At 40.1% G+C, this 27,259-nt stretch overlaps 1 protein-coding gene across 1 annotated transcript in view; it reads right to left on the bottom strand.

Annotated features, from left to right (window-relative positions):
• The window catches only part of PDE11A (phosphodiesterase 11A), a 270,293-nt gene that overhangs the window by 83,752 nt on the left and 159,282 nt on the right, over positions 1–27,259 (bottom strand). The window contains exon 10 of the mRNA XM_006083068.3: positions 22,225–22,275. Coding sequence (XP_006083130.1) covers positions 22,225–22,275 — 51 coding nt within the window. The remainder of the gene's footprint in view (positions 1–22,224; positions 22,276–27,259) is intronic.

Genomic DNA, 27,259 nt, shown 5'->3' with positions numbered 1-27,259 from the left:
TCGGGGAAAGCCTTCTGTTGCCAGATTCCCTTGTTATGGACACACAAGCCTACTATCTCTCCTGATAAGCAGACAGAGGGATTGTATCTTTCACACCTATAATTACTCTAGCCATAGGATATTAACAAAACAAATCAGAGTCAATTTCTCCAAGTGTCAGTCTTCGACTTTTAAATATTTATAAGGCACCATATCCCTAAATCAAAGAGGAGTGCTACAATCCGAAATAACTACTGAATTAATAGCCAGGAAATAACATTTGGATAAAAGAACCATTTACTTTATTGCAGCGATAAATGAAAACACAGAATTATGAGTCTGGGAGCTAATTTGAATAATGTTCCAGAATTAGGACTTTAACTGGCTGGGAATACCTGGTATCCTTTGACCATTCCTCTTTTTTGTTTGGGTCTTAATAGGTAAGTGGTTATCAAAGTGAGTCATAAAACTGCCTCCTCTAAAATGGAAAAGGTAGCTTTACAAAGAGGCTGTTAAAATACAATCCTGGACCCTTTGACACATGAATATTACATTTCGTATGCTCAAAAAAGGGGAAGAAACAACAAAGTGGGCAGTGGTCCAGCCCTAGTAATTCAAAGGAGAACTGACTTGTTGCCAACCCAGCCCACTCACTCACCCCTCTGAACAAAGTGGGGGACTTTAGGATTCTCGGATTAATGATGACAGGAGACGGCTGTGATGATGAGGAAGAAACTGTAAAGTTCTTTGTTTCGCCAGCACTGTTATAGCACTTACCACATGCAGGCACTGTTCTTGCACTCTCTATACTTATTAACTCGTTTGGGCTTCACTAGGACCCTAAGTGGTAGGGAATATTTTTAATCCTATGTTACAGAGGAGGCAACATGTTCAAGTTTGTTCAGTTGCGATTGGCAGAGGTGAATTTGAACCTGGGGAGGCTGGATCTAGAGCCTGACTCCTAAGCGCTGTATGCCTGAGGGCTCTCCATTCTTGTATGACACAAACAATCTTGGCGCACCATGGACAGTGCTTGGGATTCAGATCCAAATGGACCAGCCTGTAAATCCATTTCCATAATGAGCAGCCTGGATCCATTTGAGGGGACAATATTTTGGTCCTTACTTATATGAATCCATTTGGGGAAATGTCCAAACTCGAAAGTGACTATAGACTAAGCCCCAGTTATTAGCTGTGTTTTGATTAGAGCAAACACAGAATTATCTCAGTCCTCCCCAGACCATCCTGAAAGAATAGCTTGTCCTTGGAGGGGGAAGAGGCAGACCTCAGGCAGAGGCGAAGGCTCAGACCGGCCAGCAGAGCACTCCTGGACTCTGATACCACCCTTGCCCAGGCAAGGTGCCTGGTAAAGTAAAGCAAACAACCATCATCTCAACATGGGCTGAATGGGTGAGCCAGGCTGGGGGAAGATCTACAATCCCAAGTGAGCTCTCTTTCCTCACTGCCTGAAATATCACCATTAGAGTTCCGTCAATAATGGTCAGAGACTTCTTCCCTAGTAAAATGAAAATACCTTTGATGCAATGGGGTGGAAAGAAAGGCTCATAAAGCAGAACAGAAAATGAGGATAATTCCTTAATGAATGAAATAGCAATTTAATAATTGTTTCAACAACTAGACAGAAAGTGATGAAAAGAGAAAGAAGGTGAGGGAATTTTTGCACCAGCAAGAGGTGAGGCTAGGACATCAGCCCCTAGTGATGGAACAGAGTTTGGAAACCAGTGAGTTGGTCCTGCACTTGATTAACAAACAGCTAAAGACTAAGGAACATCATACTCCCTGTTTCTGTAGTGTGAAATCACAGGTTTATGAAAAAAAATTGCCACTGAGAAGAATTCACAGGGACAAGCACACACTAGTACTGAACCATGACACCTAAGGCACAGGGGGCAGCAAGGGACATGGAGCCTGGAGGCCTGTGAAGTTGTAGAGAATGACAATGTTGGAGGATCAAAGGAAACTTGAAGCTCAATGTCCCCTCTTCATGGTTTCAGCAAAAGTCCAACTGCCCCTGCCCTGCGTGCTGGTATGATGGGTCCCAGTGCACTGTCACAAAGTTCCACACCCACCGGGGGAGCAGAGCCAGGCACCAGCAACGCCACATATTGGGATTAGAATTCATTAATGGCAACAGTGGGCCACCCTGGGGGTCAAGAGGAGGGTGCAGAGCCACTGACCAGGGCGTGGTTTTGTTTGGGTTTCTCGTTCACATCAGGGGCCTTGTCCCATGTTCCTCTCCCCTGGTTCCCTATCTTGAGCCCCATCTTTTTGTCCTGCTAGTTAGGGTTAGGAATACAATCTGTCACTGTGGACATATGTGGCTGGCCACCCATCATCATTTTCCAGTGAGCTAGTGAGAAGAAATATTTCAATATTCATGCCTCCAATAGAAACTATTTCCCATCCTGTTCACTTGGAGAAAAATAGTCTCAACTTTCCAAGTTTTTCTTGGTTTCTCTCTGCAGCAAGATAAGTAAGAATTTATATACTTTTACTGATAGATCCAGGAAATATTTGTATTGGTTTATACCATAAGAGCATATGAAGCATTATACAAATGTTTCTACTCTTAGGGCTGAATAAAGCAATCACCTTCAGTGAAGAAGCAATCTCTCACGTGAGGCAGGGGGTGCAGGGCCCATTCCTCAGCCACAGTTCCCTGTCTTGAATCATACCTAGACTTGTTCTCAGATGGATGAAGGTGTCCCCCAAAACACACTCACACATCATCCATGCACACCATGCCATGAGCACACACACCCCTTTATTTTTAATTTGCTTTTTTACTTCTATCAGATATCTTATTAGTCCTTTCTGTCTTGCCTTTCTATCAGACTGTCCTCAACACTGACCAACATTTTAATTTTACTCTGACTCTGTGTTGGTCGTGTATGTTTGACTATTTGACTTAAGCTGAATGTGCTGGATAGGAAAAAAAATATTTTGGAAAGAGAATTATAAATTTAGAACCCCCCACTTAAGACTTAGTGAAAACGTACCCTTATTAATTATTAACGTTGTAAAGTTTATTCAGAAATTTAACAACATTAATAATTTTCACTTAAACAATTAAGAACTCAACCATGCTTAGACAGATTGGCTCTTTTTGTTGGTGCTGAGGAGACTACACGTTAGAAGAATGCTTTTCCCCCTGTTGTGCATTACTGAGATGTATGATGTATCAAGCATCGTACAAAACACTTTAAAGTATCTCATTTAATACTCCAATCGATAATGCTCCAATATCAGTACCAATTTATCCCCCTTAGCACAGATGAGGAAACGAGGTTAAGAACATAGGTAAGTAACTTGCTCAAGGTCATATAACTAGAAAACTGCTGAATCTGCCTCCTACCCCTTATGTTTATAACCTCTGCCCTGTGTTGTCTTTACAACCATTTGATGTTCTCTTAGCTTAGATTCACTGTGGCTTTGCCACAGCATTATTAAATCCAGGTGTCCTTGTCCTTGCAGTATTTATGTATTTTCCTACTTTGTAAGTCTGTCTCTCATCATTTATAAGCTCCTTATGGAAAGGAATAAGTTTCTCCAATGTCAGCAATTATTATAGTTTAAAATTATTTCTTGGCTAGTACTTAATAAATGTGGGTTGGTGGTATTCTGAGTGCATGTGTGGAGCCAAACAGATGGGCCTTTGAATCTGAGTTTTGCCACTTGCTAAAACTGGCTTTGGGCATCTATTTCCTCTTCTGTAAAAGGAATATAACAATAACCATTTATCATAGTCATTAAAATCATTAAGTGACATAAAATACTTAGCACAGTGCCAGGCTCCTACTAGGCCCTCCATATACTATGACAGTATATTAGTTTGCTAGGCTGCCATAATAAAATATCACAGACTGGGTGGCTGAAGCAACAGAAATTTATTTTCTCACAGTTCTGGAGACTGGAAGTCCAAGATCAAGATACTGGCATGTTTGGTTTTGCCTGTGCCTCTCTCCTTGGCTTGCAGATGGCTGCCTGCTCGCTGTGTCCACATATGGCCTTTCCTCTGTGTGGGGCATCCCTGGTGCCCCTCCTCTTCTTATAAGCACAACAGTCGTTTTGGGTCAGGGCCCCACACTTATGATCCCACTTAGTCTTAATTACTTCCCTCAAGGCCTCATCTCTAATACAGTCACTTTCTAAGGTACTGGGGTTGGGTTTCTACACATGAATTTTGTGGGGACATAATTCCACTCATTACAGATTATTATCATTATTGCAGACTAATTGAATACTAAATTTCCAGAAATTCAAAACAAATAATTAGTGGCAGACTCAAGAAGCATGGTCCCCTTCAGAAGCGTCCTGATTGCAATTCTAGTCCTTCCTCTCCAGGGTTCCTCAGAGAAGGCAATCTAGAAAGGCTCTCTCCCCATATTCCTTTTGGAAAGAAATACATTCAGTGCTGGGATCAGAAGATACACTGGGAGGAAACATGATTCATCAAGCTCAGGCTAAACACTAAAAATTAAGGATAGGGGTAGGGGGCTGTGAACTTGACGAATATACCTTACCAGTCAGTCTTAGCAGGTGGTTTTCTGTATTGGGCTTTTTATGGGGATAGCTTCTGAAAGGAATGCTTTTCTGCTCAGTGACTGCAATGAATGGTATTGTTATTCCTGATTTTTCACTCCCTTTCATGCCCTCACACTACTACACGACCCTGAGCTGCCCATGGATGGTGATACTTCCCTGCCCATTGACTTCAGGTTTGGTCCACGGAATGTGAGTGGAAGTAATTGTATACCAGCCCACCCCACCCACGCACATGGGAAGCATCTATAAGGCCCATCTGTAGTTCTGCCAGTTTTCTTGCTTGAATCCTATAGTGAGGAAGATACCTGAGAGACCTTTGTCTCATACTCACTCAGCTCATTAGGAACAAAGGAGAAGAGGGGTGGGCCTCTGAGTATCACTCAGACTGTCTGAAAATGGTAGAATGTTGGTGTCTTCCGGTCTAATGTAAGAGAGGTGGACTAGCTTGCCCGAGGTGAGAGTACCTGCTGGTGTCAGAGCCAGGATCAGGGCTCTCTCTACCAGACCTGCTGCCCCTTCCAAGGGGGACTTCCAATGCGAGGCAGAATTTACCAACCTTCTGGGCATTCTGCTCAATCTTTCTTAGGTCTGACTCTAATTAGCAGCATTCTGTAGCTCTGGCTTGTGTATGAGACATTTCAGATGATGCATTTAACATCATGATCATATTTATACTTCTACACCAAGGGAATTCCAGCACACAGAAATATTTTTAATAAATCGACTTTATAAATATAATAAAATTTGTCCACGAGAGGATATTCTTAAAATAGTAATTACCACTGAGAGGGAATAGTTTTTCTTTATGTTAATGATCCAATTAAATGGAAATTTTAGATTGAGGCCATTTTATGGACCCATATTTGAGAATAGCATACTAACCCATTTAAGAAATAGAGTAGAAAAATTGTAAATGTATATTCCAAAAATGAATCAAAGCATGTTTCTCATCATTCCAATTCCTCTTATAAAGACACACAGGTGAATAGAGCCCTTTCCTATCTTATCTATTCCTGTCTTATTAAATGCTAAGATCATGCAGTACCTTCTGCCACCTGGTGACAGTGTGTGGGTAATTCCTGAAGAGTCATGAACTGCATGGAGAAGGAAGAAAGCTTTTTGCTCTTATTAGTGTTGCTGGAGATAAACTATGGGCATGAGACAGGGGCTATTTTTTTATTCTTTTAAAGGTCACAAAGGATAAATGATTATAATAACATTTCACCAACTGACTCTAGGTTTTCACTAGTAAATCCAGATATTGATTTTAAAAGCTGCAGATCTTTCATTCAAATATTTCTGATAGAGCTGTAAATCCTTAAAATCCAAATCTTTTCCTGAATGAAAGATCTCTGAAAATAGATGATGGATTTTATGGGCTGTCAAAGCAAAAAATGTTACATTTCCTATTGTGTCATTGACTATGATATAAAACATCTGAAGTTAGATTATTTATACTGATACAATTATTCTTTGGCACTGGGAGCTGTTTTCTGAGGAATAAAAATAAAATATTGAAAATAGGTTTTTGTCAGAACTAGAAGTTTTTTCTGCTTTTGAAGGAGGTGGTGAAAAGTAATGTGGATAAATGCCAAAAGCTATTTTATTTGAGTCAAATACAGAGTATGCTATTGCAAGTAGAGGCCAGAGTGAACTACTTTTCCATCAGACACAATATATTTTAGTAACCTTCTACCATTATTTTTGCTAAAGATAAAGGAGTTCATCTTTTACTGCCCTTTTCTTTTTGTTGATTATTGTTCTTTTTTAGATTTCTTTCCCAGAGGTCACCAAACATTAGGTTCATAGTTCAGTCAGATTCACTACATTAAAAATTATTCTTCTCATTCTGGGTAGTGATTGTGGAATCAAGAAGCTAGTTAGCTTTATTTTCTATGGCTACAGACAGTGGTCCCCACTCCAGCCAACTTCCTCATCAATAGATGTTTCATGAAGGGGCTCATTAAAGGAATGTGGTCAGATAAAGCAAATCCAATATCACAGCTCCCAAACTAGGAATTAATGAGTCTGCAAAGTCATCTTCTCATAGTGAAGACATCAAAGGATAATCATTAGGCAAAATTGGGATGTGTGTGTGTATCAATAGCTATATAAATATATACATGTCCACTAATCTGCTATTTTAAGCCCCATAAATCATTTTGTAAATAAGAATCATAATTATATGATGCCAAATATTTTTTAAAAATTGCTGTACAAATATGAATATTTAGAGATTCAAGTATCAATATATTAAAATAGTTCACATATGAAGTTATAGACATGATCATTCTCTCCTCTATATTAAGTATCATTTCCCTTAACTAATGAAACAAAGTCTAGCATACATTTAAAAGCAGAGTTTACTGCAAAGAGCATTTGTAGACAGTAGTTCCATTCCCAGCTTCGATAATGACTTGAGCAAGTTGTTTTTCTCTCTCTGAGCTGTAGCTATCCATCAGGTCAAGAAGGCCCAAATCATCAATTGCAGAGAGTTGCTTTGGTGATTAAATTAAGATAACAATCGTCCTAACCAGTTTGGCTCAGTGGATAGAGTGTCGGCCTGCAGGCTGAAGGGTCCCAGGTTCTATTCCAGTCAAGGGTATGCACCTTGCTTGCAGGCACATCCCCAGTAGGGGGTGTACAGGAGGCAGCTGATCGATGTTTCTCATCGATGTTTCTAACTCTCTATCCCTCTCCTTTCCTCTCTGTGAAAAATCAATAAAATATATTAAAAAATAAATTAAGATAACACATATAAGGCTCCTGACATATAGTAGGCACTCAACAAATAACAATAATAATAATTGTTATTACTATTATTTTCATTACACCTAACGAATAACTTCTGAGGCCCTTGGCTGCTTGGCATGGAGTATGATCACTATTTCACTGGGACTTAGAAATTGCTGATTGCTCTCTACTACCAACCAGGAATAGAAAAATGATGAGGTCGTTGGAAAAAGGAATAGGTCAGATATTCAGAGAATGTCCTGGGTAGGAGGGAAGATGTGGGCTCAGAGAGTTCCCTTCTCAGACCCTGAAAACTGGTGTTTAAGTTTCATTTATAACAGTACATAATCTCAGCCGCACATAAGAAACCTTGCCACCTCTGCCCAGTAAAACACAAATCACTGACTACCCATTTTTATTTTAGGCAGTTAGATAGTTAGTACATCGTTAATTCTTTCACATACTCGAGCTCAATATCACTGTCAGTTCCGTTTTATTTCCACCTCCTTTCTGAGATCCCTGGTTGGAGGTAAAGGCCTGCCCTCTGAGCGTCTCCTGGTAGTCTAAGGCAATGTGAATTGTTAGGAGTCCCCTTCTTTGAGGCAATTTACAACTCAAAACAGCGGCACATTTTCTTTTCAGGGTGGAAAGACTGACAATAAAATGCAGCAGCTTTGAAATATACTGACTTGCTTTTGGGAAATTCCTGAGACACGTCTTTACTGCAGCTATTATTTAATGATGAGCACGATAATGAAAGGCTCATTCTCAGAAAAGTGCCAGTGCTGGGATCTGGATGTCCTACGGCATTTCCAATTACCGCGCACAGATGCCTCCATTCCCTCTTCTCAGGGCTTGACATGCTTTTCCTTTGACAACGTGGGGACGCAGGCCAGTGTGTGCTCAGACTGGTGTTCCCTGGCACACTGTTATAGAAGCCAGTTAGCAGATGGGCTTTGAACAAGGTGTGGACAAAAATGACGGGGCAAAGTTATAGTAAAGTCACCTATTTAACTTTATTTAATGGAGTATTTACCAAAACACCTTCCCTGGGTATGTGGCACATCTATGGCTATTCTGTGGAGTGGTGTTCTGTGAGACCAGTTTGGGAAACATTAGCTAGACCTGTGCTTTTCATTCCTAGCTCCATACCAGAATCTCCTGGGTGATGCAGGACACACACAAGGCCAGCCCTCTGCCCCCTTCTAGTCAAACAGTCTGGGGTGATGTCCAGGGCTCACTATTGTGTTTCCTGGGCGAGTCTAACATCCAGTCAGGCTGAGAACCTGTGACCGAGGCCTGTCACTAATGACAATTAGGCATCCAATGACCTCCTTTCTCAGTGTACAGAGCCATGGTGAGTGAGAGAAAAAACCCCAAAGATCTGATGTGTCTGAGAAAGAAGTTTTCTCCGGGGTCATATCTGGATCACCAAGTGATCTTAAAGCTTTAGGGGACACGTTGATGTGTTGGTTTCACAGGCCTGGTCCTTTGCACTTCTTTCTCCTTGGTTGTCGCCTGGGAATGGACAGGCTACCTGTTTCACCGAGAACCTTTCTTGGAAACCCACATCTGCTAATACCTTGACCTTAGGTAAGCGATGAATTGCTCTTCCTCACAAAAAATAAAATAAAATAAAATGGTGAGAACTTCTGCTGTAGGTAAACCTCCCAAGACGTTCTATGTCTCCCACTTGAGCTAGTAGGTGACAGAAGCTCCTGAAATGTTCATATTAGTGCAGTTTACCTGGGAAATGAAGGCTGGACAACAGCTCAGTAGCCTGGAGCCTTGGAAAGCCTATTATCTAATGTAAATTTCTAGCTCAAAATTGTACCTTGAGCTTTTCTAGAGTTTTCTTGGAATAGAAAATGGATTTCTCTTCCTCCTTATAAATAAGGAACCAATATATACTGATTAGACAAAACAAGAGAAGAAAACTGTGTAATTTTATAAACTCCTTTTACTAGTATAATCTGTTGGGCAAATGAGATTCCTCATCCTTTTCACTGAGGGTATAGGAGGAAGACAGAAGGCATTTACTGTTAACTGAGCATTTGCAGTGTGCCAGCATAAATTCAGTTCTTTCCATATTTTTATCCTATCGAATCCTTACACAACCCTTTGTGGTGATTCCCATTATCGTAGTTTTCTGACTGTGGAAAGGGAAGTTCAAAGGGGATAAGGCAGTGCCCACGGTCCCACTGGAAGTGTGAGGCAGAGCTGGGACTTGAACCCAAGTTTAGTGACAGTGAATGCAAAACTGACCCCGGAAAAAACATTTTCCTGCCTCTGCGGAGCCACCACAGGAACAGGCGGGGCCTCCAGGCTGAGCTTGCTGGCTATTTAGAGCTCAGAATGGTCCAGGGTTTCATCCTTCCTACACCCCAACTCTCAGTTCAATTTGTATCATCTCCAAAGTGGTGTCTGAATCTCGTAAGCATTTTCTCCTCAATGTTTTACTGTGCTTTGGAACAAAAGAAATGTGAATACTTACAAAATGTATGTGTGCAGGCAGATTCACATAATGGTAGCAACATTAGCTCTGGATTGCACCTGGATTCCAATCTTATACTTGTGACCTATCAACTCCGTGACCTTGGGTGAGTTACTTTACTTCTTAGCCCATAGTCTCTGCATCCATAAAATAAGGTAATACTAATATTTATTTGCTCAATGGATGGAGTGTCAGCCTGTGAACTGAAGGGTCCCGGGATTGATTCCGGTCAAGGGTACATGCCTGGGTTGTGGGCTCGATCACTGGGGTGGGGGTGGGGGGCTTGCAGGAGGAAGCCAATCCATAATTCTCTCTCATCATGGATGTTTCTATCTCTCTCCCTCTTCATTCCTCTCTGAAATCAATAAAAACATATTTAAAAATATTTATTTCATAGACTTCTGACTGAACAAGCGTACAACTCAGGTCTCCTGAGTTTAATTTTCATTAGACTCATACACCCAGACATTGAAAATAACACAAAAATGTTTCACAACTTTCCAAGGCTTTTCATTTGTGAAACTCAGGCAGGTTCATGAATTTTGTGTCATTTATTGATTCATCAATTCAGTCATCAATGTATTACCTCAGTCACTCAAGAAATATTTCTTGAGCACCTGCCCTATGCCAGGCATTGTGTTAGGCACTGGAGATACAGCCATTTTCAAGTAGCTGACAGTCTAGTGAAGGCAAATTTGACTGTATCATTTTCTACCCATTAGAGATACACAAAAATGTTATTCACATACTAATTTACTATAATGTGAATCTAAAGTTAACATGATACAAAAATGGTATTGGATTTATTGTTAATAGGTTGTCCACTGTGAATTATAATTACTAATAATTACGGTTAATTTCCAATCTGGCTAGTTCTGTGGAAAAGCAGACAACCCTTCCCTCCATTTTTAAAAAAATATATTTTATTGATTTTTTTACAGAGAGGAAGGGAGAGGGATAGAGAGCCAGAAACATCGATGAGAGAGAAACATTGATCAGCTGCCTTCTGCACACCCCCTTCTGGGGATGTGCCCACAAGCAAGGTACATGCCCTTGACCGGAATCGAACCTGGGACCCTTGAGTTCACAGGCTGATGCTCTATCCACTGAGCCAAACCAGCTAGGGCAACCCTTCCCTCCATTTTGCTGCTCTAAGCCAGCAATGATCGGCTGCCTTTGTGAACTGCAGGGGAGAGTTTACACGGAGTGAGCTCTTACAACCAAACTGCCTGCCCTGCGTTCAAGTCCTTAACCAATGTATGTGTTCCGGGCATTGAAGACTTTAGAGTTTAACTGCTTTTCATCATTGAGAGTGTATATCCTTCCATTATACACCCTGAAGTGATGAGAGATTGGGTCCTCAGTGAGGACTGGGTGTTGTCAATTTAAGAATTTTTTCCCTTGACTGGCTTCCAGCACATTCTTTTCTGAGTATCCCCCAATTGCTTTGATTTCACATATACACAGTCAATATTAATTCTGTTCTATAGTAGCATTAAAAGAGAAAAAAACAGAAAGAGAAAACCCTTTTTTCCTGAATGGGACCACCTAACGAGGAAACGAGAGGAGACTGGGCGGCACGTTAGGCAGCCTATATTCAAGGCCCAGGTAACCTTGACTTGCTCCTTGGGTTGTCTCTGTGGGAAAGTCAGCCTGAAGAGTTAGGTAGAACTTTTTAAGGGCATGAAAATTCACAAGATCAGAAACTGATAAAGTGACTTATGGGATTTGCTTTGCATTTAGAATACCCATTGTCAATGGCATCCCACTTCTAGAAGAGGGTGGCTTCATTGTTTCCACACCAAACGCCCTAATGCATTTCTCACTGAGGCTCCACTTTCGGCAGCATGTCCTCTGGCCAGGCAGATAAGACTGGAGTCCATCCCATGCATCCTATGACACTGCAGACAAAAACTACCTGCCCTGTTACATGCTAATCTTAAACAAGCAATTCTCATTTGGGGGGAACAAAAGCATCGTGCTTAATGATATTTATAAAATACCACAGTCGTGGCTGAGACGGGCCTATGTTCAAGCATCTGGCCTTGCCCCTTCCCAATGCTTCATCTTGATCTTCACAGTTGAAGTCCAGCTGGATTGGCCTCCTTTCTAGCTGACAGCGAGAGAGCCAATGAAATACCTTTTCCTGTTGCTGGGGGACTGCAGCAGCTTAAAGCCTGCCATTGGCTGGCTGGGTGTTCTGTGCAATGCTGATGCAGTAAGCTGGCAGAAGAGTGACAGGTGGGAATAGCTATGCAAATATATGACTGGCCTGATGTTCCACTGGAGAGGAAAACTATTTCAAGGCTGAGTGACAACTATAACATACCCTATTAGAAGAAAAATAAATCTCCCTGAGTCTACATTTAGGCATCGGAAGAACAGTTATGGGAATGCCACAGGAAAAAGAAAAATAAGAACCATCTCGAGGTTGTCTTACCCTCAGATACCCTGCTTTTCATGATCTGATTAGCAGTTCCACCTGTCCTAGAAATATATGTGGATTCTACATACCTTTGTTTGTTTTGTGTCGATACATTTAAAGCCTAAACTTGTTAATTCAGGGAAATAATTTTCAACTATGTCAAGGAGGCCTTAATTTTCTTTGTCTCTTTGTCTTCAGTGTCCTCTTCTTTACCTTCCCCCCTTGACCTTCAAGTCCAAAAATCTGGCAGCCACAGGATGTGGTCAGTGTCGGGGTCAGCACTGGCTATGTTTTATCTCACTCTGTCCACTTAAAATATTTGCATCCTGGTGGGAGGATAAGCAAAGTCTTGTCTAAACAGCTTTGGGATTCTCTTTGCAGCCAGAGAGAGCTGTTTGGGTACAAGTAACTGCTTTTGCTAACACCAGGTTAACTGTTCACACACAAATCTGCCAAAAAACCTCTAGGAAAGAATTTCCTTTTACTAATTGAATTCTAATAAGTCTGGGAAGTAGATTAGGAATTGAGCTATTTTACTGTGGGTTTCAAACACCAGATATAGGGATGTTTGGTCTACTTGATCTGCATAATTCTCCAGTAGGTTCTAATTATTTCACAAAGAGATGACTATTCCAGAAGGAATTTGTGGATTACTGTTTGATCCAGGTGAAGGGGGCTTTCTGGTTATGCACCAGAGCCTCCAGTGTTCAAGCACAATAGAAAGATGCTGCTGTGATATAACCAAATGTAACAGTTGTTAAGGAGCAATTCCTGGGCCAATCTAATTGCCATGCCCCTGGAAGCTATATTTATTTGTCTTATAACATTTGGGTGAGTTTGAGAGCCAAGTCAGGGTGACCATCAGTGGGATTAGCTATGGAAGTAGAAATGCTTGAAGGACATAATAGAATGTTCTTTTCAATAACACAATTTAAACAAAGTGACTTAAGAAATCATTTCAGCACATAGATCACAGGTGGATATCACCCAGTGTCTACAAATGATTAATTACAAAGAGGCTGTTATAAGTATCTCATCGGTGCTGAAGGAAATGTATGCTTTCCACAAGAGAGGTCATGGGCAGGTTTGATAGGAACTGAAAGTCACTATCTGAAAGTTACATGCATGCACACCTCCCTTGTGACAGGCAGCTATGATACTCTGCCTAGTATCGTCTCCTTTCTAGGAAAACTGGTCCTTCTTCCACTCCAACCATGCATTTCCACCTGAGAGCTGACATATTCTTCTATATGACCACACCCCTGTCACAGTTGATTGGTCCAGGGATGGGCACTTGACCCAAACTGGACCAATCAGAAAACTTCACTGAGATCTTCCAAACTGGAACTTGAGAATAGTTCTTTCTAGAGGGGCTTGCTGAGAGATGAGAAACTTAGGACCTGACAGGCCACGTTTACCCCATTGTAAGGAAAGCCAGGCTGCAGAGAGCACACCTGGGAGCTCAGTGCTGCAGTGGCATGGCTTCGCACATTTGGCTCAAGGGACCACCTGGGTGCTTGCTGCAGGCAGCCCTGGGAGCGGTCAGGTGGCTCTGCCTGCAGCAGTTGGCCTTGCAGGAGCACATTCTGTAGGATAGGTTTTCTTTTTTGTACTCAGTGTACTCCTGTGTGTAACCCTTCCAGGGAGGAACTTTGGGCTTTTGTATAGTACACAGAGGAAGAAGATTTTGCACCCTACTCAATCCTGCTTTCTCATGAGTAAACTATACAGCGGGAGAAAGAACTCATGAGGAGAGAGACGCTTGATCACAGCCCAGAGCAGATGGGGACATTCCTTGTAATAGAATATTTGGACCTTTGGTTTTTAAGGGATTTATCAAAATGATCAATCTTTGCTCTTGAATATAACTCCCCAGAGAACCGAGGAAAGCTGTTTTCAAGGAGACCACTGATGGTTTGAAACATATTTCAGGCAGAACATAAATTTACCCATGGGCTTAAAGGGAAGGTGATTCCTGTGATTTTTCATATAAGTGCAATGTAGTCGAAGAAAACCTCTCTCCTTGTTTCTTTCTTTTCTGAACTCTAGGGCTTTCCCGTTGGTGGCGAGGGGGAGAGTACAGTGCCCTTCCTTAAAACCCAGTTTCAGTGTTTCACGGGATTGTCTGACAAACTTAAGCCCAGTGCTGAGGATGCCCATCTGTTTCTGCAGAAACCATCCTAAAGCTTGGTTTTCACAGAGCTCTCCTGTCTCCAGAAAGGCCTGAGATGATCATAGATGTTAGGGAAATGAACTTGGTAAAGAGAGGAATGAGATCATTCGGCACAAGAATTGTTTGGGATTTACCTTTGGGTAGAAAAATTGCTTTTAGATCTCACGAACCTATCTATCCCTTGAATTTGATATTCCAGGGTGCTAAAGGCTGAGAAAACACACCTATAAATGGTAGGGCTGGATTACTTTGCAAACTATGTAAGCTTAAAAACAAACAAACAAGCAGACAAAACCACCCTCAGCAGACAGAGTCTGTTAAAATCTGAACTCCTCTGTTAGTGACTAAACCACGAGCATAGAAGGGTTCATAATCAGACCATCAGGATAGGGCCACGCCAGGACCCAAAGAACCTACATCAAAAAGGCCCTGCCATTTTGAAAGGGAATATGACACGTTCAGCATGCCTACCCATATCACAGTTTCCCAATTTGTACACTATGATTAATTGGGCAGTTCTTTGTACCTCACTTTCATCATCTATAAAGTAAGAAAAATAATCATCGGGATTTTGTGAGGATTTATTGCGTTAATACAGGTCAGGCACTGAAAACAGACCTGGCACATGGTAAACGTACATCAAATGTTTCTTATTTTCCAGGTGCCCATCACACTGAGTGGTCTGAGCATATAGACTGGGTAGGAGAGTCCAAGGAAAGGACCTCAGCAACAAGAAATGAGGCCTCCGAATTGGCAGTGTGCTAGTCCCTCAGCTGCCTGACCCGTCAATGGATTACAGCCACTGATTCTGATTCCTCCTTTAAAGTCTTCTGTTATCAGCCAATGAAATACTAGTAAGAGCTCTGACAGCACTGTGAATCGGTGAGAATGCTACAGCAATGTAACAGCACAAGTCTTAGTGAATAGCAATATTTAAAATATATAATGATTGGTGTCATGTTATCCCACAGTAAGCCCAGAAAATGTATTATAAAGCTCATCCACCTGTAGGTGATTAACAGCAGAATAGTATTTAAGCCCTTTATCCCCGGATATGCTGCAAAAAGCCTGCACTTTTATAAGTTCTTGCCAGCCCTTCTCACACTTTCTCTTTTCATGGATGTGTGGATCTGGTTACAGTGAGTCTCAAGAAGTACCTGGAGCCAGTGCTCTGGGCCACCGCCTCGGGCCACCTGTGCGGCCAGCTGCATGGCCCCCACCTTGGGAGGATGAGGTAAAATCTGCTTTGAGCTTGGATCTCTTCTACACTGTGGTCTTGTAGAAAGGAGTCTAGAGTTTTTTGTTACACAATGACTGTCATGGGCTTTCAATTTTTATTAAAATTCTTACTTGTTCACACCCTACTTTTTTTAAGCCCCAACCAAATGTTTGAGGCTCTGGAAGGAAACATCAGCCTGTGTTACATGACAGTCTTAGAATATTCTCTGTGGCAATTCCTGTTTACAACTCGGAGGTTAATTTCTTGGTTTTATGCATGTAAGCATCAAATCCAAGCACAGCAAAATCCTGCACAGATGTGCCATTCACCATGGGTGTTCTGATGCCTGGTTATGGTGGTGTCTTTGTAAACGCCATGAATCGCTTTCAGGGGAATAAAAAGCACCCGAAGCAGAGTTGCTATTCTACCAACACACATTTCCTAGGACAGGAAAGAGTGTGCTCAATAGATCCACCAGCTCTGGTAAAGAAAGGGATGCATTTGAAGGGGCACAGCACAGCCACAGAGATGGCTGGGTTCCAATCTTGTTACATGCCTGCTGCAATATACACAGTAATAAAAACAATGGAGCAGCTGCCCCGCTCACCTCTGACACCCAGCACACCACCTCCGTGGTGCCTGTCCTGCCACCCACTGGATGGCTCGTTGGGATACAGCAAGCGAGAGGGCTGCACCCAGGCTTTGTTGATAAGGCTGAGATTCCCCCAATCCTTCCGCCTTGCGCCTGGGCAAATGAATAAGCTGCCTGTGTCACTAACATATTCCAGGTCATGCACACACACAAACATTATTATATCTTGAAATTACTTTTAGATTACTGCCTTTCAGGTTTTCACCATTTTCTGAGAAATGTGGCTCAGCAAATCCTTACGTGGAGCAAGGATGGCACCCAGTGGCCAAAGTGTTTCATCTCGGAGCTTGTTTTCCCACACATTTGCTTGTCTCTTTGGAGACAATTGCCTGCCACAGAGCTTTTTCTAAAGCCAGAGTTGAAACTCCAAATCACTTAATCATCCCTTTAAGCTAAAGTACACACACACACACACACACACACACACACACACACACACCGAGGCAGCATACAATTATTCAGAATAACTTTTAAAAATTCTTTAATTTACCTTAAGAGTCTTATGTTAAAGCCGTCATATTCCACTTGTGCGGATTACTACCCATAATGTCCCTAATATCAGCATCCCTACAGGAAATATTATACAAATATAAACCCAGTCTCACATTCTTCATGTCCGCCCCCCAAAAGTCTCTAGTTGATGAGTTCTCATGCCTTAAACATACGACTGTATCTCCTGACAAGTGCTTTATCATTAAACTGATGTTCACAATCTCATATCCTGCTTATCTTTCTCACAAGGTACTTGGCAGTCCCGGAGAACACAGGATAATAAAGTGGGGCTGCTCTTTTTCCTTTGAGCTTTCCAGATGTCCAGAGATTTCTGTATAGCTAGATAGCCAATCAGAATATAAGGAAGACAAGCAAGATGTCAGAATAATGGATCATGTACTCTCTTGCAAAGAATGATGCAATATCTTCATAATGTTTGCTGTTTCCAATTTCCTTAGGTTCCTAAGCAGTCTGAAACCCTAGGGCAAGAAGTCACATGGATGGCACAACCACAATACTAAAAGGAGTTTCTAATAAAATAACATTATATATTGATTGCCCAAAGAACACCATGAAGAGTCTCTTTTTAAAATGTCTGTTAAGTTCAGCGAAAAAATCCTGTTTTTCTCAGACATCATCACCATTCATACTTATTTGGCCCCTAAATTGTCTAAATGCTACAAAGGTTCCAGGAATAATGGCTAAATCAAAAGAAATGACTTCAGGATACAATTCCATGATGTTGCTTACATTTTCCTATCCAGCCACTTGAAGAGAAGCATTGTCTTCAAGGTCGAAACAAAACATTGGGGAGGAATAATCAGCGAAATAGATGTGTTTTTCTTGCTAGTTCTTTGGTCCTTGGTTGCCTCATAAGTAAAACAGAGCTGTAATGACCCAGCTCTCACCAAGAGGTTGTGAGGCTCACATGAAACAATGGGTATGGAAGGCTTTTATACACTCCTAAGTCGTATTATTTAAGACATTTCATTATTTAAACATTTATAGGTGGCATTAGTGTATGAGTCATGATTCTGTTGGTCCCAAGGCACCATGTGAAATATCTAAGGGTTTTCTGCAGCCCCAGTGGCCAGAGCTGCCCCCTTTAGGCCATCTTTGTAAGGCCACAGACACAGACAGACAGGAGAGAGCACACATGTAAATAGACAAAGCAGCCACCAGGCCCCTTGGTTTATTTAAAATGTCTAAGCCTTATCTGCAAAACAAAACCATTTCCAGCTATACAATGCTATAATTTTATCATCTTATAAAATTTATCTCTGAGAAGGAAAGAGCAAATAAAACACAAAGCAACATAAAATTAAGAAAGCACCATAGGGTCCTTAAAATTTTTGAATATCCAAAGCTTTACATGTAGGTTCTATTTTCAAATTGGGATGTTTGGTGGAAAAGTTGGCTTAGCTTGATTTAATTACATATTATAAGTGATTTTCGAAGCCCACCAGGGCTATATTCTATTTGAGAGGTAATATAATAGGATAATACTTGTGAGGAAGATAGGTGATTGGGTCAGTTAAGACAAGAGTCAGTCTCATCAGTATAAAAACTGAGGTACATTAATGCTACCTCAAAGCCGTATAAAAAGAATTTGGGTATCTTATTACACCTAACCTATTCTTCCTCCTCTCATGCCTGCCTCTTGAATTGAGGGGGTTGTTTCGACCTCAAATAGTATTTATGCCGAGTTTAATATCCGAGATTTTTTTTATCATCATGGAAAGTCATTGAACCTTCAGCAGGAAATTGACTGCCGGGAAACAGCTGAGTCCGCATCTGAAAGGGCATCTGCTGCTCCACAGCACAGGACTGAGCCGGGCAGCCTGCACTGTGTCTGTAAATATGTGGAGTGCTTTGTGGACCAATGTCCCTGTGTTCCTACGTGGTCCTCTTTATGAATTGTGTCTTAATCAAGTGCCACATCAGAAAAAGGATGGTTGTACTTTGTCACTCCTGAGTATTGGAAATGTAGGAAGAGGGGCGGTGAGGTCAACTAGGGCTGCACGTCCAGGCTGGCCTTCCCTACTGAGCCAAGCAACTATGCACGGAGGGCTCTTCAAGGACCCACCTGGCCAAAATACATCCTGTGGTGACCCTGACCACCTCTCAGACCAACTGAGATAGCCACTGTTTCATACTCTTTCCATTTGAAAACAGAACAGGGGCCCTGTCTCCGAAAGTTCACTATGAATGTCTACTATCCCCCGGAGGAAGGATGGACCTGGACGGCTTCCTCCCACCTTCTTAATCCCACAGTTAGCACAGCTGAGCTGCTGCTTTCTGTTGTTTGCTGTTGACACTCTGAGCCCTTGTGCTTGCTCTCAGGGGCCCTTAATGCACTGAAGCTATAGAAATCCTATGTCTTTTGTGTCCACTCATGTTCTTAGCTGAGAATGTGAATCCATGGGGGGCTGGGGTAAGAGACGCATCCAAGAGACAAACCCCACACTGAATTTGGAATTATCCAGACACTGAGACCTATGGCCTCCACTTCCACTAGGAAGAGTTCTTGACTCAGAAGGCCACTCATGTAAGACAGGCTACATATCTCTGGTTTTTAGACATGTCTGCATCCCAAATGTGAACAGCTTCGGCTACAACTGGAGTCTGACCTATGTATGCATGCATGTATTTGACCTTTAGGATCTTCTTAGCACTAGATAATACAGTAAAATCATTTTCTTCCCAAACTCTGGCTTAATCTCTGAATCACTGATCATTAGCTCGGCCTGAGCTGGCATAATACAATACATTGAGACTCAACCATCCTTTAACTCATGAGATCTTGTGGTTAACTCTGATTCCAGATTTCATCTCTTGCTCTCTCTCTCTCTTCTTCTCTGTCTCTTTCTGTCTCTGTCTCTCTCATATATATTTATTATCTCTGTTAAAAAAGTATTGCAGGTATCAAAGGTTAAAATATTTTAGAATGTAAGCATGGTTTGTCTGTACATATTGGGCAAAACGAAGTATGTATTTACTGTTATATAGCCACAATGTGAGGAAACTGCATTGGACATACTCTAGAATGAAATTTAGGTAAATATTTTTTAGTGTCCATGTGCAGGATTATTTTAAGCTCATTACATTTTAATGCCATTGCTGTAGTTAAGATATCAGCTACCAATTATGATAATATCTTATTTGCTTTATATATAAAAAAGTCATTAGATTAAAATTATCTACTATATCTCAATTACATTGTAATAAGATACTCATTAATATCTTTCAGGATAAAATTTAGAATAAATCAGTTAAGTTAATAATCTTGATAATTTTACAGTGAAATAACCCTTTGTTGTCAAGTATAAATACTTCATATTTTTAGTATGTTTGTGAGCTAACAATAGAAAAGCATGCTAAATTCCAAATCAACAGTGTTCCCCTTAGTTTAAGCAAAGAATTAAGCCTGAACACAGGGTAATACCTTTAGAGAGTAGACAGCTATTGATTTTGGCCTGCTATAGCTCTGGCCATGTCCCATGCGATAGCTTTTGTGGGCATATTTCGTCCATGTAAGCTTTGCTATCTTTCTCCCTGACTGTCCCTTCCTTCTTTTAGCAATGATGATAATTAAAACAGTAAAAAAAATATAAAAGAGCAAAGTAGATATGGAAATTATTTCCATAAATAGAATGTCTAGGTAACTGAAGTTTATTAAAGTAAAAAAGCTTTAAATATTTTTCATAAAAATATTAGTAAAATATACATAAAATATAAAGAATATAATTACATATAGCCACAGTTTTAACATTTTCTTAATGAATAATTGTTTTAAGTTATGGAACACTGATGTCGTTTGAATGTATTTGGTCATTCATTCATTCACTCATTCATCCATTCAAGCTATTTATTGAGTGCTACCATGTCCCAAGGACTGTGAACAGCAAGAGAGACAGAGCACTGCACAAAACATACAAATAGTGCTGCCCTGCTGTCACTCACATTCTAGCCGGTATTTAGAATGTTTATCTCTACAACAAAGGGGCCCTGACTCCTATGGTTTTGGTTATTCTGTCTCCTACCTTTGTTGTCAGTTGTCACCTCTTGTGGCACCACGTCTCTCCTTCTGATCTGGGTCACCATCGCAGGCCTTTTCTATATCCCTGGATGGAGCCAAGCAGTGCACCTGAGGCTACGGTATGTTCCCTGCCCTTCCAAGCAGCTCCTTCATCCCTACTATGAGTTTGGGGTCTTCCCTCATTTCCTTTTTTTATTAGTGTGACTCAACTCTAATGACCTGATTAAATTATCAGGCCCAAAGGTCTCTGTGACATTTTTCCTGGAAAGACAAATCATCTAGGTGCAAATGACTCTTAGAAGAGTAGTTGTCATCAAGTATTATTACATACAAACATTACAATCCAAAACATTACCTTTCTTGTAGTGGTAGCTTGCTTGATAATGAATAACTAAACTTCCACAAAAACTTAAAAAGGCAGATACCTAAACTTTCAGAAGGGAGAAAAGTCAGTTTCTCCATATATCCACATTTTGACCATGGACTATTAGAAGTGCAGCAAGAGGAGCAAGAATTCTGAGCTACCTTTAAGGGAATGGTGATGACTAAGGTGAAAAGGAATATCTAAGACACATACACTGATGCCTATGACATCAGAGGTGGAAAGGGGTCATGCTGTGAAGCCTGATGGTTAAGCACTCCAGTTCTGGGACCAGACTGCTATACCCCTTACAATTGTTTAACCTTGACCTATCCATTCAATATCTCCATAACTCAGTTTACTCACCTGTAAAAGAGTACATACTTCACAAGATTATGAGGCTCAAATGAATGAATATAGGTAAAATGCTTTGTATTGTGCCTGGCCCATAGTAAACACTTGGTAAATGTTACCTATTATAACCATCCTAATTTCTTCATTTATTTTTACAGATGAAGACACAGGCCCTCAGACTTTAAGTCAGTGGTTCTCAACCTTCCTAATGCCATGACCCTTTAGTACAGTTTCTCATGTTGTGGTGACCCCCAACCATAAAATTATTTTTGTTGCTACTTCATAACTGTAATTTTGCTACTGTTATGAATCATAATGTAAATATCTGATATGCAGGATGTATGTAGGCGACCCCTGTGAAAGGGTCATTCGACCCCAAAGGGTTCGCGACCCACAGGTTGAGAACTGCTGCTTTAAGTGAACAGAAAGTTAGAGGTAAAATCAATGCCCAAACCAGGCAACCTGCTTCTCACCATATTACACAGATTTTTCTATATCCTGCTTAGTTAACAAATAGAAATAAATACTGAAATCATTTCAATGATCATGAAGAGGCTACGCAGTTACATATGTCTCTCTTACCCTCTAAACTGAACTATCCAAATACACCTTTGCCCAGTTCTCTTCCCCCAATACCCAGTGGGCAGGACTATTTCTCCAGAAGCAAGCGACAAAGCGTCAGAAAGTCATGTAAAGCTTAACTTTATGCCCTAATAGGGCACCATTTGCTTCCTTACCTTAAACTTGTCAACTTCAGCTTTTGAACATGTCGCATGGTATGACAGCACCTGATTCAAAAGAAAAGGGGGGGGGAGTTTAATAACTAGACATGACTCTATTTTCTGAAATTCTCCTGGCTTAAAAATAAACATTGCTCACAAATATCACCTTGACAAAGTAGTGGATTTTAATGGACAACAAAAATTTTCCAATAACACTCTGTGACCCAGATTGTCAACTATGCAATTACAGTGGAATCTGTTTTAACGCTGAATGGAACCATAGCTCACATTAAAGGCTAAATATTTTACACGAGGATGCTTTTATAGGCAGTTATTTCATCAAAGGAACATGATGTGGCTCAAGACCACAGTTCCCAAAGGATGTGAATACTTAGCCTGTGAAATGCTCTGGAACATAAATAAATCAAAAGGTGGTGTGTGTGTGTGTGTGTGTGTGTGTGTGTGTGTGTGTGTGTGTACTGTGGCAGACACTGAGATTGTTGACTCAACTTCTATCTCTGGTCTATTCTGACTCGCTCGCTCCTATTATACAGGAACGATTATACAATATGCCCAACCATATGCAATCTTTTTTAGAAGAGGATTAGATTTCCCTGCCTTAGTATATGACTAGCTTTAGCCAATGGAATATGGGGGAAAATGACAGATGTCACTTTTAGCAGTCTTTAAGGACCATCATGTGGTTCTTCCATCTCCATTTTCCCTCAACTGTGGGAAATGCACGGCCCTGCGATGGGCTACACTCACCCAAAATGATGCATTGAGCAGAACCACAGCTGATGATATGTCGTGGGAGCAATAATCAACCTTTGTGGTTTATCAGCCCATCATAACCCAGTTTGAAGGCTGACTACAGCTAGGGGTGGTCATATGGGGTGGCCAGGTGACAATGCTGGTCAATGAAATGTAAGTGGGAGTGTTGGGGTTGCCTCTGTCTTTTCCTTTCTCTTCCTCCCTGGAAAACAGCTGAAAGGCCTGGAGGTGAGGCAAAATCTGGTGTTTATGAGTATGAATGACAGCTTGTTGTGGATAGTGCAGTAGAACGGGAAAGAGAAAGGAGCCTGGCCCTGGACTGTCCTGCCTCAGACTTCTTGTTATGTAGGACAAATAAACACGTTTGCTTGAGTCGGTACTGGCACGTTATAAAGTTTGTTATATATACCTACATATGCACACACACACACACACACACACACACACATGTTAAATCTTCTATATTACTAATCACATTCTTAATCTATACAATTTCAAATAAAGAAGTCTGGGAAATGCTAAATAGCTCTTTAACTACCAACCTTACAGAATTGTAGTGCACATCTGTCTTTGAAAATTACAGGTTTTATTTGTTTAAACTCAGCATTTCCCAAATCTAATTAGCCATAAAACTCCCTTTTAGGTGATATATTAATCTAGTAACATTCCCACCTAGTCATCTATTGACCAAGAACTTTGAGAAATGACGACCCAAGGCATGTACCATCTGTGTGATAGAAGCAGGGCCACCTTGTCTCACAGTGGTTAGAATACAGACTCTAGAGCCAAAAACAAAAACAAAAACTCCTAGGCAGACAACAGTATGGTGATTACCAGAGGGAAAGGGGAGAGAAGATGGTAGGAGAGGGTAAAGAGGAGATAAATAGTGATGGAAGGAAAAGTAAAAAAAAAAAAAAAAAAAGAACACACCTCTAGAGCCAGACTGCCCCTTCTCAGCTACTGGATTTTGGGCAAGTATTTTAATCTTTTCAGGCCTCATTTGTAACATAGTATAATCATAACACTATACAGGCATCTCCTGTTTAACATCAGTAACCTATTTTTGAAAATCAGAGATTCTACTTGAAAACACCAATAGAGCGCCCATTTTTTTAATTAAAAAAGTTATAAGGTATTATAAGACTTGCAACCACTTCCTAAAACTTAATGAAAGAAAGTAAAATTCACATGTATGTGTGAACAAAAAATAAAATTTGGATATAGATTGTTTTAAGTGTTACTTAAATTCAAAGGCTGACTCTGATCATAACCAATATAATTCTTAACAAAAAGTTGTTTTATAATCAGTAGTATCTTCTCTTCCATTGTGAATACTGTAATCACTCGCTTCTTTCTCCCTAGTGTTCCCAGCACTTTTTCAGCTTTGCGAGAGACTGTCAAATACTAAGTAAAACAAGAGCTGAATGTTAAAGGCGTGGTGGTGACTCAGTGAGGACCAGTTGTCTTTCTCAGAGCCAGCAACCCCAGAGAGGCACACCCTTATTGGGAAATTCCAAGTGGTTCTCAAAATGTTTACACATGATTTGGACATTTTTTAGACCAATTTAATTTGGAATGAAAATCAAAACTTTCCTATGTCTCCTTTTGTTAAAAACAAAACAAAACAAAACAGAGTTTTGGGAATATAAATATAATTTTTCCAATATAAACAAGGGCATAAAATGTCGTTTTGAGAGATAAATATGTTCTGTGAGGCTTAATAATAAAATTTAAACCAAGACTTTTTTTTTTACTGGAAAAATTCTGTGGTGTGATTCTATACCTCAGACAGTTCTTAGGAAGATTAAATGTGATTAATACATGTTAAATATCTGGCACACAAACAATCAACTTATGTTTATTATATTAATATTCAATTACAATTCTACCATATAAATATTTGGTAGAGCATTATGTCATCATATTATCTTTACTGTCTCATAATTACTAATTGGGATTTTCATTGCAAAAATAACTAAATAGATTTTGTTCTTTTGGCTTGGTTTTACTTGGCAAACTTTAATTTGGCTGTCATCTTATTAAAATCTCTTACTACTTACAAGTCTCTTTTTGCAAATTCAACCTTCAACATTCATTTTTATTTACTTAAAAAAAACTCCTCACAAAAACTCAGGTTGAAATTCAAAATCTCTGCCACCAGGTGGTGCTTAGCCGGGCTTTCACTATGTAAGACATTCTGCCCACTACTCTTACTTCATTTTTCCTTTATTATTAAAAAGAAAAACTATTAACTCCATTAATTAAATGTATTTGAATCAGTGAAGCAGACTAAGACTTTTGTCCACTTAAAATTTTGTTTTGTATGTTATTATTGAGTTGAAGTTCTTTGTATATTTTATTATTTTTAAGTTAAATTTATTGAGGTGACATTGGATAATAAGATTTTATAAGTTTCAACTTACATTTTTATTTTATTATTTTATTATTTATTTATTTTTAATTTATTTTGTTGCTGAGAGTATTACAGATGTTCCCCATTTTCCTCCCTTTGCTCCCACCCCACCCCAGGCCTTCACCTGTCTATTGTCTGTGTCCATTAGCTATGCATATATGCGTACAAGCTGTATATTTTAGATATAAGTCCTTTGTCAGATGTCTGTTTTGAAAATATCTCCCAGTTTGTGACTTGTCTATTAAATTTTTTCCTTTTTTATTGTTTTGTTTTTTAATTGTGAAAGAATTCCCACCATCTAGTTAATTAACACATCCATCACTTCATATATTTATCTTTAAACAAAATTTGGTGAGAACCTTTAAGTTCTACCCTTTTAGCACATTTCAATTATATAATGCAGTGTTTTCAACTTAGTTAAAGGTTTGTATCCTTTTACCAACTCAATTTTCTTTCAATGAGCAAAAATTTGCAATTTTAAACAAGTACAATTTGTCATTTTCTTCATTATTGTTATTGTTTCATGTGTTCTTTCTAATAAATTTTGCCTAACTTAAAGTTGTGACTACATATCTCATGCTATCTTCTAAAAATCATATACTTTTATCTTTTATGTTTTGGTCTATGATACATCTGATATTAAATTTGTGTATGGTGTAATATTAGGACTTTAATAAAATGAATGCCTTGGTTACTTTGTCATGGTTCTTAAATTTTCCTGGACCAAAACCCTCTGAGAGTTCATTCTGAGATTTTAGCCTCTCTACTGGCTAATCTATTAAGTCCATAGGAACTTTTATTTTACCTATTTAACAAAGTTAATGATAAGGAAGCTTTTGGTTTTACCTTTTGAATCTTTTTGTTCTGAGAGTTCTTGTTCCCTTTTGCAGGATTCTGAGAACCAGGAATGAGGGGCCTCACACAAAAATCGTTCAACCACCTTCTCCTAAAAGTACAGCGCCTTGTGGACACGCGGGAAGGAATCCTCAGTTAATAACATTTTGTTCTTGCAAGAGTAACCCTTGTATCCCTCTCATGTATACTATCAACATAGCTATCTCCTTTAGTGATGTCGTACACTCTCATGGCTTTATATATCACCTCTGTGTTGACAACTTCCAAATTTAGCCCTAACTTCTCCTTGAGTTCCAAACTCACATATCCAACTACCTATAGCTCTAGCTTCCTACTTCATCAATCCCATTTCATCACTTCACTGGCTCTCCAACTTAATATGGCTAACCACACATGTGGATTTTCCCATATGTAGTAGACAGAATGATCCTTCCCCCTTCCAAGATGTCCACATTCCAATCCCTGGGATCTGTGAGTATGTTTATGTTACATGGTAAGGGGGGATTAAGATTGTCGATGGAATTAAGGTTGCCAACCAGATGAGTTGGTAAGATTATCTTGGATATCTAGGTGGGCTTGGGTATGTGTGGAAGTTTGTTATAGAGGCCATCGGAAATGAATGTCATAAGTCTGTCTCTCTCCTCGTCTCCCCCAGCTCCACAAATGACACTCCATCCAATCAATTGTTTAAACTGGAAAATTGATGTTTATCCTTGATTTTTCCCTCCTGCTGTCCCCTCACATTGACTCCATAAGAAAAACGTGTCATTTCCACTCTGATATTTTAACTGTTTCCACTTCTATTACACAGGACCATGGCGCCAGCCTCTTCGCCTGGGCTCTGGCAACAATCTCTCAATGTCTACCATGACCCCCTCCCATCTCTTTGGCATACATCAGTCAGAATTATATTTAAGACGTATAAATCAGGTCTTGCCATCCCCCAGATGAAAACTCGCCAGTAGCTTCTTATTACACTTAGAATAACATCCAGATCCCCAATAGTGA

Source organism: Myotis lucifugus, unplaced genomic scaffold (assembly GCF_000147115.1).
Source record: "Myotis lucifugus unplaced genomic scaffold, Myoluc2.0 scaffold_5, whole genome shotgun sequence".
Classification (NCBI taxonomy): Eukaryota; Metazoa; Chordata; class Mammalia; order Chiroptera; family Vespertilionidae; genus Myotis; species Myotis lucifugus.
Note: the sequence above shows the minus strand (reverse complement) of the source record. Positions and strands in the feature narration are given on the sequence as shown.